Source organism: Cryptomeria japonica, chromosome 9 (assembly GCF_030272615.1).
Source record: "Cryptomeria japonica chromosome 9, Sugi_1.0, whole genome shotgun sequence".
In the NCBI taxonomy this organism is placed as follows: Eukaryota; Viridiplantae; Streptophyta; class Pinopsida; order Cupressales; family Cupressaceae; genus Cryptomeria; species Cryptomeria japonica.
Genome location: NC_081413.1, coordinates 613210778 through 613229721, shown reverse-complemented (window position 1 = coordinate 613229721; position 18944 = coordinate 613210778). Strand labels below are relative to the sequence as shown.

Below are 18944 nucleotides of genomic sequence, written 5' to 3'. Positions count from 1 at the left end.
TGCAAGAGTAGATAGTGATGCTATGAAAAAGCTCTATGCTAATGCCAGTATAACAACAATACTCTAAAATGCTTCTCTTTTGCTTGAGGAGAAGGGTTCTATTTATAGAAGAAATGGGGAAATGAAGGGTTAAGATTGAATGGTTTAATCAAGGGCCAAGTTTGAAAGTTGGGGATCCATGTGCACAATTGGCACCAATAAAATGGTGACAAGTGTCAACATAGGATTGGGTTGAGAGAAGAGGTTGGAGGCATTAAAGGCCTGAGAAGACCTCATGGTTATCTAGAAGGTAAGGGTCAAGTCCAAATTAAGATTACCCACTGGATTAAGAGTTAATGCAAGGATAAACCTTTGTGCAAATGATTAAGAGATAATCATGGTCAAAACATTAATGGCCTGATGAGACCTTTGGGTTGGGTAGAGGTTGAGTCAAAACAAATGTTTTAACCATGTGGGAGGGTTTGAGGTAACCATTAATGGTTATTGGAGACTTTGGGGATTAAGTGGTTGAAGGTTGAAAGCCTTCAATGGTTATCAAAGACTTTGAGCCATTTAGTGGTTGAAGGTTGGAAGCTTTCAAAGGTTATCCAAGACTTTGAGGGTTAATTTGTTGAACACACAAAGCATTAATTGCTTTTCAAAGACTTTGGAGTCTTTGAGAAGTGACTCCAATTTGCTTAGGAATGTGACAATATTTAAGGGATGGATTTAGGCTAATTAGGAAGGGTTTAGAAGAATCTAGAAGGGGTTTAGGCATACAAGTGGATTTTGTAGGAAAATGCAAGTGGGAGAAATTTTGGTATTTTCAATTAAAATAAAATCATTTATTTCAATTAAATGGTGTAAGTTGAATTTGGATAAATATTTAAATAAATATTAATTTATTTAAATGAGAAAAAAAAAAGATAAAGCATTAAAATGCTTGAAGACTTTGAGGGAAACCATTAAAGGCTTGAAGACTTTAAGGAAAACCATTAAAGTCTTAAGAAGACTATAGAAGGAAGCCATCAAGTTTGAAGACTTTAAAGCCATCAAGTTTGAATACTTTAAGGGAAACCATTAAAGGTTTCAAGTGGGTGAGGATAAATAGGATTTTAAATAAATAATTTATTTAAAATAGTTGTGCAACTTGCTTTTGTAGGAAAATACAAGTGGGTGGAGGATAAAGGTGATTTAAATAAATTATTTATTTAAAATAATTGTGCAACTTGCATTTGTAGGAAAATACAAGTGGGTGGAGGATAAAGGTGATTTTAAATAAATGATTTATTTATTTAAATGTGAGAGGATATTTAATTAAATAAATATGATTTATTTATTTAATTAATGGTCTGAATTTGGTTAAGTGAATTAAATCAAATAAATTGAATAATTTATTTAATTAATAGGAGAAGAGGGTTAAGATGAATTAATTAAATATTAATTTAATTAATTATTAATTGATGGTTAAATAATCAAATAAATACTAAGTATTTATTTAATTAAGTGGACAGATTTATGTGACTACAGAATGAATTAATTGAAATCAGAGATTCTTTTCCCAAATTGTCCTCATGTAAAATTGATTGATAACTTAGTGGAGGAGTTACATGCAAGAATATGGGATCTGAAATTACTTCTAAAAGCTTCTCATTTTCTCCTACAACATGTGCTAAATTGTCATATTGAGAAAATAAGAAATTTCAAAATTAATTTCATGCAACAAAAAAAATGATTGTTGGAGGTTACACTTGACCATGCATTTTAAATTTGAATTTTCCTCCATTTTACCAAAATGCATTTTGTAACTCCTTTGTCATAAAAATGCCATGAATAGAATTATTCTTGTCATAGAATAATTTTGTAACTCCCATGTCATATATTTGCTAAATATAATATATATTCCTTAATATTTTGAATTAATTTTTTTTCTTTCTAGAATCTTCTTATTTCTCATACACCATGTGCTCAATCAAGATATTGAGAAAATAAGTAATTTTCAAATTATGATCTCATGTGTGTGTCACCACTTAAATTCTTTTTTATTTAAAAACTTCAACCTCATTATAATTTATCTTTTCTATCTAACATTACTCATAATAATAATAATAATAATAATAATAATAATAATAATAATAATAATAATAATAATAATAATAATAATAGCAAGTCATATCAAGGTCCAAAGTTATGACACACAATTGATTGCAAAGGGGTATTCCTAGGTTGAGGGAATACAATATGGTGAAATTTTCTCCATCATTGCAAATATGACATCCATTTCATTCTTGTTATTACTTGCTAGGAAATCAAGCAAATGGATGTGAAGACAACATTCCTTCATGGTGATTTGTAGGAAGAAATCTATAAGTCACAACCAGAGCATTTTGGGATTAAAGGTAAAGAAAATTCGATTTGCAAGTTGAAAAAAGTCTTTGTATGGTTTGAAGCAATCTCCTAGGATGTGGTACCAAAAAATTGATACTAATGTGTTGAGTTTGGGATTTCATATGTCTAAACATGATCATTGTGTTTACCTTTAAATTGATAATGGTCCCATTCTCATTATTGCATTGTATTTGGATGATATATATATTCTAATATGTACATTCAAGGTGACAAGTGTCTTTAAGGAGGTCAAGTTAGCCATAGATATTTATGTACTTATTTAACACGTATGAGAAAAGGTGTCAAGTGAATCCATCTTGATGAGAGAGTGGTCATTCCTAACCATTGACAATTAAGGAAATGAATGAGGTAGAGGTAACAAATAATACCATCAATCAAGGAGATGATATTTACTTATTATTTCTTAAATTACCTAAATAAATTATGCTATCTAAATAAATAAATTATATCACCTAAGTACATTTAATGTAAGGTGCATTTCTATAATTACACCAATACATCTAACATCGAGTTCCACAATTTTAGGTAATTTTGGTCTATCTTACAAACCTTTTTTGTAATTTAGTTATTTTCATTCATAACCTTCACATTTAGTGCTAAAATCGAATAAGAGTATCACTATTTATTTATTTATTTATTAATAATCTAGTTTAGTTCTCAAGTAGGAACACTAAAGAGGAGGTTTAATTATGTTTTAGTAGAAGATTTAAGAGTAGATTGATAACCTTTCTTTTCAATTTCAAATAACCTTAAGCTTGATTCCAATGGGATGTCACATAGTGTAAACTACATCTTGAGCATTATTATTAGAAGCGATTAGATAACAAACTAACATATCAAAGTAAATTTATTTAACTATTTACAACAAAATTAAAAAAATGACATTTACAAAACATTATTAAAAACCTGTTTATAATAAGCTTAGTTACCTTTGGTACAAATTTAGGAGCTTTTATAAATATAAATAAATAAATAAATATTAAAGAATCAGTCTAAATTTCTAATTAAAAAAAAATCTCAATCAAATATAAATTTATAAATTTAGATACAAGTAAATCAAAATTTCAATTTCAAAAAAATCTTCTTTGAAATCATCTCAATATTTGTTTGAGACAAGACAAAAAGCAAAAAGAAAAGAAAATAAAAGAAAAGAAACAAAAAGAAAAGAAATAGAAACATGTTTGAAAATGATATAAACCCTCTTTAAAGTTAAACATTCCTACTTATCTATAAAAACTAAAATATGATACTCCAAATCCAAAAATTATGAAAATATTAAAAAAATAAAATTATAGTATAAACTCAATTCAAATCCAATTCAAAATCCGTTGGTAATTATAATAAAAAATAAAATAAAATAAAAAATAAAAAATGAAGCACACCTACCTTAACTTGGTCCATTACTTTTTAGTTTCACAATTATTCCTTATCACACTCGAAGAAAGAGCCAAAAAGAGGAAAGGAAGCTTTCTTTTAACGTTATCCCACAAACCCAAAGGATAACTCCATACAAACCCAAACAAAACAAAAGCAAGATAAAAATACAAAATTTACAGTGAAATATTTATTATATGTTCATGTGGACAAATAACTTGCTCTTCACAGTGAAATATTTATTATATGTTCATGTGGACAAATAACTTGCTCTTCATTTAATGATTAAAATTAGAGAATTCATAGATTCTTTTACTCAAAATTAATGAGGTTCTAATTGAAACTTGCAGATTTCATTACAAATCTCCCAAATAAGTTGAGAGCAGTACTTAAAATATAAAAAATAACAATTTTTTTTAACAAAATTTAATCTACTTACTCTTTGTATTGGTCAAATGTGTGGAAAGATGTGCATAATTTCTTGAAATATTTTATCCGATGCAGAAAAGAGATGCTTCGAATATATGCTCGCATTAAAAAAGTTGGGCCAAAAAATGTACACCCAATTTTTTTCTTTTTCTTCCCCTGGGCCCAAAAACAGCCCATCTCAATCAACATGCCCAGTTGGTTTGGGCTTGTTCGCTGACTGTATATACTCGTTGTGTATATCCTCTCTCATCGCAGGATACTTGTTGTGTATATCCCCTTCCATTCTCTCGTCTGCATTTGAGTACCGATGTGGGTTTGCCCCGTTTGTTTCTCTTCTGGTTTTGATCTGTGACTGCGTATTGTAGTATATTTATTGTACATGTCTTGTTCCATTGCATTGTCCGTGTGCTTGAACCCGATGTGGCTGCAGCCCATATGCTCGTTGGGTATCTACTGAGTTAGCAGATTTCCATCATACTGCAGAGGGAGCCGATTGATGGATCATGGGCATCTGTTTCTCCAGAAGATCAAAAGTAGACACTTCCATCACTAGCACAGGTACTCAATCCGGTAAGTTAACATAGCTCGCTGTTTCCCCTTTGTTTATTGTGCGAATAAGGGTATGGATTTGTTTTAATGTATTTCCAGTAGAATTTTATCCTGGGATTGCCAGCTGCAAGGGAAAATTACCCACAAGTAGTTTTCTCTTTAGTGGAGTGGAATAAGATGCGGTCAATCTGCACTGCATCGATGACAGAGGTGGTCTTCACACACGTGGGAGTGAATTTGTATCGTTGACGTGAAGCAGTTTTTCTACCCATCAATCCTAGTCCTTGTTAATGTTGGGCAAGTATCACCTCACCTTAGATGAATTGCTCTTCAAATACCTAGCATAATAAGTGTTCAAACTGTACTGCATCAAAGTTGCAGGGTTTCTTCATGCTTGGAGGATTGAATTTGCACTAGTGATGTGGGGTAGTTTTGAGGGCTAGGTATCATATCCTATTCCTTGAAAATGTGGATCAATCTCTTACAAGGGAATAACCTCCTTAAACTAAAGGAGAGTTGGTGATCAAATTGCACTACATCAATGGCACAAGTTTTTTCCCTACCTCTCCGAGGGAATTCTCATCATTGATGTGGTACAGTTTTGATAGCTAGCTGACCTATCTTAAAATTTTAAAGGAAGTTAGGGCTTTCCAAGGGTAGGATGAACAAGTCATCATTTCTCAGTATTTCAATAGTGAGGTTTCCTCCATGCTTAGAATGAATTTTCATTGTAGATATGGTGCAGTTTTGATGGCAGTTGTTAGTACGGATGGGTTTAAATTAGTGTAGGATGACATGTCGCCAAACTGCACTGCATCAGTGAGCTAGTTTTTTTTTTTTTTTTCCCATACATGTAGGAATGAATTTGCATGGCTGATGCAATACAGTTTTGATGGCTAGCTACCATTTTTCCTAAAAAGTTTACGGCAATTATGAAAGGCGACTGTGACAGGGTAGAAAAAAGTTTATTTTGTTTATATGTTTCATTTAAATATATAAATGAAAGGGCTGATGCAGTACAGTTTTGATGGCCAGCCACCATTTTTCCTAAAATGTTTAGGGCAATTATGAAAGGCAACTGTGACAGCAGAAAAAAGTTAATTTTGTTTATATGTTTTTTTTTCTATACACGTATGAATGAATTTGCATGGCTGATGCAGTACAGTTTTGATGTCCGGCTACCATTTTTTCTAAAAAGTTTAGGGCAATTATGAAAGGCAACTGTGACAGGGCAGAAAAAAGTTATTTTTGTTTATATGTTTCCTTTAAATGAGAAATGAACTAATGAACAGACTTTGCTTGTGCTATGGAAAAACCAGCTGAAACAAAAAATCCCAATGATAGCAGCAGACCGTTGGCCGTTTCCCAGACAGCTTCCTCCAGTGGCACCTCTGTCTACACAGAAAGTATTCCATCTACTCCCAAGTTGGAGAATGACTTGAAATTGTCCTCCAAGTTGAAAAAGTTCACTTTCAGTGAGCTGAAGTCTGCCACTAGGAACTTCAGGCCAGAGAGTGTTCTTGGTGGTGGGGGTTTTGGCTATGTCTTTAAAGGTTGGATAGAAGAGAATGGGACAGCTCCTGTCAAGCCTGGGACCGGCCTCACTGTTGCTGTCAAAACACTCAATCCTGATGGGTTGCAAGGTCACAAGGAATGGCTGGTAAGCAATGTAGCATATTTTGGCTTATATATGTTTTCTTGCTGAATTTCTAAGAAATCTAAAATTATGAGTCAGAAGTCTTTAGAACTTTGTCTGTAGCTTTACATAATCTGCTTTATGGCCATGATAAAATAAGGACATATGTTTCAGAGTAGTAAACAGAAGCACTGTGTCAAAACAGTTGAAGTCAAGTGGCAATGTGTATTCAATTTGCAAGCTCAGATCCATGCTTGATGCCCCAACAGAGAACATGTCTTCACATTCATTATTTATCCAAGCAAAATTGGAATTCTCAATGGGCATGATGGAATTATCTTGCATAGACTTAAGAGAATAGAAAGTACACGGTCATAGCATCTCAGGAAATGGCAGGTCCAGTCAGGGTATTTTCCACTAAGTCGGAAAAGAAAAAAGATTATTAGGATAATTTATGTTTCAGGAGATTAAATTTTTGTTGTCATTGTTTATTTGCAGGCAGAAGTAAACTTTCTGGGCCAACTTCACCATCCTAATCTGGTGAAACTCATTGGATACTGCATAGAAGATGATCAAAGGTTGCTTGTTTATGAATATATGCCCCGAGGCAGCTTGGAAAACCACCTTTTCAGAAGTGAGTAACTTCCTATTCTTTTGAGCATTGATGTTGTTGATTGTCCCCATTGAACATGTGTCTTCCTTAGATGCATTAAAAGCTTAAAAGGTTTTATTGAAATGTTAATGTGTTTAAAAAACATCAAAGTTTAAGCATTTGTCTTCCCACGTGGACGAATTATTTTTGTAAACCATTGCCCCTTTTGAAGTTAAGCCATGCGGTTGTATTGAACAACTCTTTTCTTGTGCATTTGACAGCTGTAGTTGGGGTATTCTTGTTAGTTCAATGCCGGATGCCAAATAATAAATTAGAATGGTTTATGTCATCTTTTTTTTAAAATGGACCAATAGTCAATGGTCAGACTGTGCAATGTACATGCATGTTCAAAGTAAATCAGTTCATTGCTCTTCATCAAGAGCATCAAGATTCAACATTGTCTTTTGGCTCATTAGAAACACATTGCCAGTGCCAGTGCCACTACCTGTACCATGTAAATCCTGGGAGGAAGTTTCGCGCTTCCCCTTCATAGATGTTGACTAATGAAAGATGGCAAGGAATACATTCAAGTTGGGATGCTTTGATAGTAGATTAAAATGCATTGTTGTCCCTTCCTTGTAGTCATCTGCTATATCTGATAGGAGGTGCATGTTTGAATACACACAGATCAATTCGTCTGCCTTTTTGGATACCATCTAATTGCACACAACTGAGTGATAAGGAGTATGTATTCTAGTTCTGCTTAGCTGAAGATGAACTTGCAACCTATTGAAGTAAAATCAATGCAAAATTGTTATTTTTTAATCCAAAGAGAGCTAGAGAATTAAAAAGAATACTTATGCTAAAAATTTGATGGCAAGAGGTGGCATGTACATGGATACTTGACCATGGAAGTATCACCATTTATGATAGTGACACATTACTTAAACTTGTCTTGAAGAGTTCTACTGTTGTAGTCTATTAAGGCTATGAATTTCACAAGCTTGTCTGCAATCCTATCTTCTGTATCGAATTTAGGGAAGATTTTAGTCAATGCTGCCTGACATCCATCAGTAACTTAAACATCCCTATCCTTGTGGGCAAAGGGAGAAATCAAGTGTTATGGTATTTGGAACTAATGATGAAATGCAGCGGAGTGGTCATTTTATTCCACGATTCAGTAAGAGGTTTTGCTACTTGCTTGAAAAATTTCTTTGAATGTTCTTGCTTTTTCACTGCTATAATGACTTGAATTTTTTTGATCATTCACTTCGTGCCATTGTAGGTTTTGTACAAACATGCTAACCTATAGTGGAAAATATGATCATACTCCTGATTGACTCATAAAAATAAGCAAATAATTTACACGATCCCACCAATTGCCATTTACAATTAGCTCTTCCATTTTTGGGCCATCTTTGTGTTTAACTGCCTCCACACAGCCTAAAGATCACATACAACCATGATGCACAATGCTTCCCATGTCGTCACATGTTTCCTCAAGATAGTGTTGAACACCCGACAGGACTAAGAAGAGGGGGGGGTGGGTGAATCAGTCTTGAACTTCAAATTCAATTATTAGTAAAGAACATTAACTTTTTTAGCATTAACACATTAATCATTAGCACACAAACATCAACACATGAACACCAAATTTACGTGGAAACCCAAACAGGGAAAAACTACAGTGAGAATCTAACTCACAACATGAATAACAATGTTTACAACATTTTAGGCTTCTTGCCAAGGAGCACCAACACCTGAAGGACTTGGTGAACTAAGGTGCATAACCTTAGGCAAGATACAAAGAGGACTTGCACAACTGAACATCACTTATTCAGGACAATATACAAACTGCTGCCAAAGGACTCACTGTCAATCAACAATGAATGGAATAGCTGAATTGAAATTGAGAAGGATTCTCCTGAACACAAAATTGTCCTTGAACAACTGGATCAAGCGACCAACATCATGGCAAACATCTTCGATAATTTTCACTGTCACGGCACACTGTCTTGCAGTATATATCACCTTCAAAGCTCTTCTCAAATTGACATTTGCATCACCACAAACTCAATTCTGCTTGCAAATTATTCGCATACACTTCTCACATAATTCACTTCTCATTACACACAAATACAACATTGAAATCCTAATTAAGGGTTGGCCAAAATAGAATAAGCAATATTACACAAATTAAGCCACCTGGACCTAAAACATTTAGATCGGTCTACTCAGGAGAAAGAGGGAACCAAAACATATCACAATACATCCTTCCCACAATTGATCCAGCAATCCGTACACGCTGACACATACTCCAAAGGTGTTACAAAATGTAACTTGTAGACATAATCAATCAGTCGGCTACATAACCTCTTCTGATGCAAAATACTCCATGTGGATCTCCACATGCCATGGTGAGACCCAAAATAACATCTCAACACATCTTCCAACATATATCCAGACCAAAAGAATATGATCCACTAAACCGCAATACAATTAGCAACATATCCAGAGTGCACCAAAAGCATTTTAGACCACCTTGAATACAGGATGATACAACCAACACCAAAAGCATATCTGGAACAACATTCATCTAGATAACCAGGTTTGACAAAGCATATTTGGACCAACATCCATCCGGATAACCAGGTTTGACATCAATGACAACCATACAAGCTCATGCTATCAACAAACTCTAACAATCTCCAATAGATAGGTGTGTGCATGGTGAACCTAGTTTTAGGAATCTAACAAGAAATAAAAAAGTTAAAACATATAAAATAAATTTCGACTTTACATTAGAAGTAGAATATAAAAATTTAAAAAATGTTTAAAACTATTCAATTTACAACCTCTTCTACTCTATTTTTTAATTTCTAAAATCTGGAAGCAAATTAGGTAGTATAAAACTAAATTTTAAATTCAAAATTAAAATTATTGAAGTAAATTAAAAGATATAGATCATTTTAATTATCTTCAACAACTTCAACTTCAAGATCGACTTGAAAATGACTTGCAACATGTGATTGGTCGCAAACATCTCGAAATTATTGGCTTTTACTTATAAATTTGTTTATGCACTTAATCTGGCTACCGAACTTTTGCATCTTCAAGTTGAGTGAATGAATGACACTAGCTGTCCAAAATATATTGTTTATACTTCACCTGTATCAACAACCTCATGGCTCTCCAATATTAAGAATTTTCCATTTTGACTTGGACACACTTATGAGGCCCCTACAATTCTATGGATTCAATAAGGATTCTAGCAATTAATTATGCATCCTTAACATGCTTCTCACAATCAGTTGCACTTTAAGGAACATTGCAATAACATTAATTAAGGGCCTACTTCTGTGATCTTTTCATCCATTAGAAATGATGGACACTCTTCTTTTCATTCAAAGATCCTTAATCATTCAATAAATTATCCATTTATTTTTTTACTTTGCCCAATTGTGTGGTGTGCACCTTATAACAACTAGGGTGTATGCACCCTTTGGGCACTTTATTAATTCTCTTCACATTCTTGCTAGGATGTTGTCTTAACGAGTTTAAATGGAATGACATTGGATTGAATACATCACCCAATGAGCTCAATGGGTGATGTTTAAAAATCCTTTCAATGGCTTGTATCTTTGGTTCTTTTTTGTGTAAGGGGAGAATCCTTTTTTTGAAAGAGAGTGCCATCATAAAAGGGTGTGAGGTGGCCACAATCGGGGAGGGAGTTGTGGACTTGTAGGAAATTTGCTCAATCTGGATCCTTTCTTTGACAAATGATTAGGCTTTGATCAAACATCTTTCAATCACTTTATTTGTTTTGTTTTGCTCTTAGGGTTTTTAGTTGCTTTATTCACTTCAATTTGCTTGTTAATATACCTACAAATGTGTTGTTGCCTTGTTGGAAACCTTTGGTTGGCCGAAGACAAGCTCTAATTCCTTGGCCAAGAATCGAGTGTAGATGGGATTTCATCCAGTAATGAGTTCTTTTTTAATTGATATGGAATTTTTGCCATAACACCAAACATAACTCCTTCCACATAAAATCTGCTTTGTTATCATCGCATCTCCAAAGCCCTAGACATATAAAATGGTGAAAATTTTGTTAGTTTTGAAGGTGTAGTATATTGCCTCTTGCCCATTAGAGAAAGAACTTGTTGTGATTATAGCAAATGCTTGAGGTATAAGGGGAAAAAGCAAACCTAGCTTTTGATAAAAACATCAATTTTAAAAAAGGAAAAAGAAAAATGTGTATGGGGATTGAAAACAAAACAAGAAGAAGAAAAAACAAAAACAAAAACAAAAAACTTGCCTCCAATGAAATATTCTTCCTTGTTGCAAGCTCCTTAATCTCCTTGGCAGCAAATGAGCACTCCAAATATATCGAGGGTGTTCTACATTGGCAGCAAGGGGTGGAGTGTAATGGCATGAGCATGTTAACAAAAACTCTAACCTTGTACCTTAAATTTGGCGGCCATTTACACGTCAACATACGGGGAAGAAGCTCTCGAACCAAGAGTTATCATTGGAACAAGATACTCACTCACCCCCCGCAGAACTAAAGTTTCTAATGTTTTTGCAGAACTATTGTTTATAGATGTAATATTTAATAATAGATATAAATATATGAAATACAACTGAAATGATTTTTTATTTTCTGCACAGTCTTTTTCTTCTAAACACATAATTTAGAAAAAAAAAATAGTACGCTTGAACCATTAGAGTTAAAGAAGAAAATAAATAAATAAATAAAATTTTCTATTACTTGCTTAGATTTACTTGGGTTCATTCACCATGGCCATGACCTATTTGGGTAGACGAGAAAACAACAAAAAATGCAATATAGAATGGGTTAAAAACAATGTAGGAAAAAAATTAGGGTTGCGATGATTAAAATGATAGTAAAGTTGAATTAGATCTTTTTTAATTTATTTTATTACAATTACAAGTTAGGGTTCAAAATTTAAAATTGAAATATTTTGCTTTATGAGAATAAGTTTATTACAAGAAATATGTCGTTTGAAATAAATTAGTACCAAAGTAAAAATAAAATAACGTTGCCTTTTGTTTCATTGGTTTAGTTATCTATTTGTGTATTTGTAGTAGTTAAGTTAATAAATTTCTTATTAAAAAATACCTAAAAATATGAAGTAAATATTTTGTCTAGTTTTCATTTAATTTTTTTAAAAAGAAAAAAAAAGCTCTTCAAGTAAAAATAAAGTAATTGGAAAAGTTGTGTATTTTAGGAAATAAAATAACATATAAAACTATTAAAATAATACGTTTTATAAAACTTTGGCACTTTTGATTTGGCTATGTACACAAGACATATAGTAAATAATTTAGTAATCTTATAGACAAAAAGTTATTTTAAATACATCTTTTGAAGAAAACCTATGTTCCCCAAGTTTCCAAGACGAGGTCGGTAAGGGATGGGGGGATGGCTATAAGGAAAAACAGGAAAAATTAAAATATAAGGAAACATCAAATATTTATAATTTTATATTATAACATTGATTAGGCATTCATCATAGACTTTATAGAACTTTTGTAAGCATGGGTAATTGATTAGGAATTATGATGCTCTTTATTAATGCTGAGAGGCATTCTACAATGCAGCAAGGGGTGAAGTGTAATGGTGTGAGTGTGTTAACAAAAACTCTTATTTTTTATCTTAATTTTGACAACCAGTTTAAAAATAAGCCACACTTAGATATCATCATTTTTTAGATAGATGTATTTAAGATATCTATATTAGTATATATACACGAGTAGGAGTTAATACAGACATGCCTGATTGGTGTATATATACAAGTGGGATTTATTATTGAGGTTTTCCTAAGCCTTCAAGATTACATGTCTTGTTGTGAAACTGATTAACAAAGAGGAATGACTAAGTAAAAATATAACAATTTATGTTCTAGTTTGACCTTAGTTGAGATACTAATAGATGGGATTGTTCCATGAGTTGTGGAAGGCATGATTGATAATTTGATACATTTTTGCATTTTGAAAGTGGCATTTCCTTCCAACTATAAGTTATAACTTAACTCATATTTATTAGGTGTAATGACTATAGCATGCCAACTTTGCCTATGCCAATCAATTGTATATTGAACAAGTTGTCCAATGTATGAAACAAAGTAATCTTTGACCGTGACTTTGATTGTGAAGATGTAGAGATCTACAATAGAAGATATTTATTTTGTAGATTTTGTGATCATGATTAATCATTGGTCTATTACTTGGTTGGACTTTTAACTTGTTAGGGGTTTGGGAGCAACATCCCAAATGGGGTTGAGGGGTAGTGCCCCTTGTGTGGTTTGAGGGCAATGACTTGAGGATGTTCCTTGTTGTGATACTTGACTCCGCCCTTGCCACTGAGGCCAAATGAAGACCTTTAAGCTACACAGACTTTCATGGTGCACACCATTTTCATAATTTTTTGTACATCTGCATGTTATAAACCAAACAAGTATTGAAAGGTTGTAAGTTTTTTTCAATAAAATAAAATGTACTCTACAATTTGTTTGACATCCTGAGGACGTTTCCGAAATTTCAAAAAAAGTGGGATTGGGTGGGGGACATTTCCTACTCATCTCGGCATCCCTGAAATGTTCTCTATAGGGGACGAGGTCATTTAGGGTGGGGGATGCTTTCTTGGGGCGCATGGAAAGAAACACGGCCAAACACCAAGAGATATCTCTTAGACCTCTTTTAGATAAATGTATTGAATAGCCAAACACTGAAGTTGAAACACTAACTTGATGAGGTTTTGGCCTTGCGCATCAATGAAAAGTAAGAATCGAAGGGAAGTTTAGATTTTTTCATTTTGGTTTTGTCCCCTTATTGTCATTTTAGGGCTTAAGCTTATAAATTTATATTTCGTTGATGATGTGTTTTTTTTTTTTTTTTATGTTTTTCCCTTTATTGTTAAAAAATGTTACTGAAAAAAAGACCACACACCATGTGGGTTCATCCAGGCATGGCCAAATCTGTTTTCAAGTGCAGACCAGTCGGGGACCACAACTTGGTTTGAATTTGCTACAGTTTCTGGGGGTAGAACCTGGTAACTTAGATCTCACTGATTTCCTGATTAATCATTGAACCAAAATCTGATACAGCAATTAGCACTTTTGTGGCTTTGATTTAGCTTCTGTATGCATTTTCTTTGATTTAGCTTCTGTATGTATGTTCTGCTGGATCTTGGTTGATCCTGAGTCACGTATTTAGGAATTGATATTGCAAAGTAACAATCTCTTTCGTGTCATCCATCTAACTCTACATCTTCAAAGTCTACATAATTCTCTTAAAATCTCCCGTAATGTGAATATGGACCAAAAACTAACTTCATGTCATTTATGATTTGCATCATGATTTACGGCTAGCCCCTAGTTCTATCTTCGTCATTATTTGGATTTTTTTCTTCAGGTTTTGATTGAGCTAGAAGATATAGAAATCACGTCTGTAGAGTAATAGACATATTTATTCCCTGCCCACCCATTTTGGAAGTATATAGCCCATTACAAGGAAAGGGGTTAGTGGATTTCCTTGCCATGGCTTTATAGTTTGCAAATGCCTTTGAAATTCTCCCAAGCATCCATATGAAAACCTTTGAAGACATCCTCAGTTGTTGAGAAAACAGGAATCAGCCTAAGGCCCTATCATGAACATTGACCCTCACAAGCTTAAAACAAGGTAAAAAGTGTAATGTCCCCATTTGAGGAGTAGCTCAGAGTGACTAATTAGCCTATTTAATTCTTGTTGGCTAAAGTCAGGTGAAAGGGAATAATTTAATTTAATTATTTAATATTATTTGACAAAGTATATTTTATGGGTAATATTATTTACTTAATTTAATAAAGTATTATAAAGTGACTTAGTGGAGACGTGAAGGATAAAAGAAGGGTCGTGGTATATTCTTGGTGTTTTGGACAGAGATATAGCAAGCACTGGACCTCTTGGTCTAAGCGTGGCCTTTGATTGGGTTCAACAGTGATAACATTTCCTCTACAAGTCTCGCCTTCAATGTAAGGCCTCTCCTGTGTATAGGGTGTATGAAGGGCATTGAAGTTTGCAAATACCATGTGAGCAGATTGCTGTATGCTGTTGTGTATTTTCTGAGTACTGCAGCTCCATTTTTAGACTGATATATATAATTCTGAGCGCTATAAAATCATTTACAGGTCAGCATTTTGTATCACCGTTTTTGTAATTCTTTATCAGCTATTGCATGTTAAAAGAACACTGTCATTTCTGTTGTGTGCAATTGTAAATCTTTACTGTTCTGTCAATATATGTTTCTCTTCATTTCTGAGCAAGGAAATCTGCTTAAACACAAATAAAAAAAATGCCATTACCCTTGCAAATTTGAAGCAATATATTCCATCTATCAAGCAAACTACTAGATGGGCAAAAATTCTGGATCATAAATAGTGGGGTGCAATTACAGTGGTACCGGAGCTTTGATTCCTACCAGCTTGGAGGGTGTGTGAATGATAAACAGTGACATGACTTGGGAAGGGGCTCTATAATGAATGGTTCATAAGGCACAACAGTTGCTGAAGGTTTTGTGGGTTGCAAGCTCAGTGGGTTTAACCTTGGAAGAAACTCTGTGGTTAAGCGCACTTGAATTGGAGTAGTACTGGGATGGGGGGCCTCCCGGGAAGGCCCAATGCTCTACCTCTGTGAGCATCACCTAGATGCAATGAGTGTTAAGTGGACAATTCATTCTCATGAGAGTTGGCTTCTTGTGAACCATTACTCATGTATCATGGGTCAATGAGTTTGACTCAAAAACTACACAGTTGAATCTTGATAGCAATATCATAATTTGACTTGCTGTGGAAAATATCTACTACTTATCAATGCCAGCCTTTTACACACCATTACAACCTGAGAAAAAATAGATCAAACCTTAACATTGAAGAAGCACCAAGATTTGATCCGTTTGCAGAAGGTGAAAGGGTTGAAACAAACATGGGTGACAAAGAGCATAGAGACCACTAGGAACCTAGCACAAGAGACATTCTCAATGATTGGTCAGAGGACATCATGAGTTACATCATGAGTTACTACAAAACATAGCCCAAATGTGTGCAGTGATGGCTCAACACATTGTGGGCAATGACAATAACAATAATAATAGCAATGGTGGTAACCAAAGAAACATTAATCGTTTGGGGAATTAATCGGCAAAACAATAGTATAAGATTTTTTGAAAAAATCGGGAAAAAATCGGATTTACAAAAAAACATAAAAAATTGCAAAAAAGCAATCGAAAACTATTTTTTTATATGTTTAAGGGCATCTCCATAGCATAGAGATATTGTAGGCAAATAAAATAGACACTTCCAACACATGAATTGTAGAAAATAGATTTTCATTTTTTATATTCATATCGCGTATTACATTGCACAAAACATAACACAACATAAATAATATCTAGATGGTGATAGATGTCAAAATGTTGATTACAATATAGTTTGTGTCTTTGTACAAAGTCAACCTGTAAACTAAGTACAAAATTTCAAAAAAATCAACACAAACTGCCATAGATCTCGGGAGGATAAACAAAACATTTTTTGTTGTTTTTAGAGGTTGAGGCATATGAACATGTAGTCTTCCAATGTTTCATCTAAAATGAGATTTGTACACCTTTTTATTTGTTCAAGTTGAAGATACTTTAAGCTCTATGTTGCATATTTGAATCCCATTGAGCATTTTTGGTTATCTGTGAACATTTCTTTCTTTCTTTTTTTCTTGATTAAGAAAAGATCACTTTGTGTAGTATGAAGCAAGGGGACGCTTATCTATGATTCTATGTAACAATTACAATGATGATGGTTTTGCCTATATTCAACTATTAAGATACAAGGACTTAATTTTTGTTGTCCTCAATAATAAAAGGAAGTAATAATGTGCTATTGCTTACTTGTATTGAAATATATATAGGATGAACATTAGATGGATAGGCATAGTTCCTTTTTAGTATGATAAGGGTCTCAATGAATGGGTTCCATTTAATAAGCAGCGTTATGTATTATTCCTCGTAAGCATTTATTCATAACAACAAATTTTAATACACTAAATTTTGATAGAAAAAAATATAAAAAACTGAATAATACTTCTGCGAAATGTATTTGGTGAAAAAATAAGCAACCAGCTGAATGTCAACACCCCCCCACCCAATGTCACAAGGTTCAAGTTTGAGTTTGTGTTAGGCAACCATTAAATTCGAACGAAATTCAACAAAGGGAAAAAGTTTGAAAGAAAATTCGTGATTAAATTCACCTTTATAAATTTGATTTTTTTAAATATGAGTAATAAATCAATAAAAATAAAAGACCATTATATTAAATTTGAATACAATATAATATAATATATTTAAAAATTTAATTCAATTATTATTAATAGATATATTAAATTATAAATGTTAAATAATGAATATATTATAATTAAAATCTAATTTAAATAATTTAAAATATTTAATTTTAATACATTATAATAAATTTATAAAAGTTATAACATGATATATTTAAAAATTTAATTAAATTATTATTAATAGATATATTAAATTTTAAATGTTACATAATGAATATATTATAATTAAAATCTAATTTAAATATACGTTATAATAAATTTTTAAAAGATATAATACAGTATATTTAAAAATTTAATTCGATTATTATTAATAGATATATTAAATTTTAAACGTTAAATAATAAATATATTATAATTTAAATCTATTTAAATATTTAAAAATATTAAGTTTTAATACATTATAAGAAATTTTAAAATTAAATAACAAATAGACATGTTTTAAATATAAAATATGAAAATATAAATTTTATTAGAAAAAGCAAAAATTTAAACTAAAAATAAAAAATCGAAATATTAAATATTAAAACTATAGCAGCATGACATACAAACCCTAAAATTTAAGATCGAAATATTAAAATTTCAATATTGGCATTACCCTTCTTTGACCTGAGGCATATCACGAGTTCGAGATTCAACAGACCAACTCACGATTTCTTCTCGACGGGGCTATCGGTTGTGCGTGCGATTTCTTCTCCTCGAACTTGGAAGAAACCAAAGAAAATACCAATACTTTCCGTCATTTTCGCTTTGTTTAGGGTTATGCTTTTTTCTACGTTTAAATCGGGTTTTTTTGGTGATTTTTTTTGGAAAAATCGTTGACCTAGGGTTGACCGATTATATCCGATTTTTTGGGGGAAAAAATCGGCAAACTCCCCGACTCCCGATTAGTCGGGTATAATCGCGATTTTTTGCAGATGTTTGTTTCACTGGTGGTAACAATGGTCAAGGAGATGGTTCAGTTAACAAGAAGGCTGCAAATCAACGTGACATGTCTGTAACATCCAACTCTAGGCCTCTTATGTCTAACTTTCCTCCTAGAGACAGTTCTCAAGTTGAAAATGAACCAACACTACAAGAGTTGCAGGATCAGATTTTACAAGATTGGAGGGATTCAAGTGTTGACTTTCAGGTTGAAATGTCTTTCCATGACTATATGGTTCTCAGGTTGAAACATAGACCTCACAGGGGTGGTAGATTACATAACCAAGATTTACCGACGAAGTTTGGTAAGCTCCCCGTTTTAATTATGATGGGTCTTGAAAAACTACAGCTAGAGTGTGGGTGTAGAAGTTAGATACTTGTTTTCAGCTTAACCACGACTAGAGGATGAAGCTATAAATTTGGATGGTTTTGCTCATGAGTGGTGGCATCACAAGATGGTCACATTGGGACATGATCAAATCAACTCATATGCAAAGTTCATTGAGAGGTTGATTGATAGATTTGATAAAAAGGATCCTGAGCTTCACTTTAACGGCTTAGCTTAAGTGGTGGGGTTTAGTGGATACTTGCATTGCTGATTTCTAGAAGTTGTCAGTTTTGGTAGCTGACATTTTAGAAAGGAGATTGATCTTGTTGTTCGTGGATGGA

At 33.0% G+C, this 18944-nt stretch overlaps 1 protein-coding gene across 3 annotated transcripts in view; it reads left to right on the top strand.

Moving 5' to 3' along the window:
• Window positions 1-4339: 4339 nt before the first annotated feature.
• LOC131042834 (serine/threonine-protein kinase PBL34) overlaps window positions 4340-18944 on the top strand; it is a 40463-nt gene continuing 25858 nt past the window's right edge. For 2 of the 3 annotated variants that reach the window (XM_057976155.2, XM_057976154.2), the window contains exons 1-3: window positions 4341-4761; window positions 6060-6400; window positions 6875-7010. In XM_057976155.2, coding sequence (XP_057832138.1) covers window positions 4695-4761; window positions 6060-6400; window positions 6875-7010 — 544 coding nt within the window. In that variant the 5' untranslated portion in view covers window positions 4341-4694. Of the gene's footprint in view, window positions 4762-6059; window positions 6401-6874; window positions 7011-18944 lie in introns of all 3 variants that reach the window. The other variant, XM_057976156.2, reaches the window with a different exon arrangement.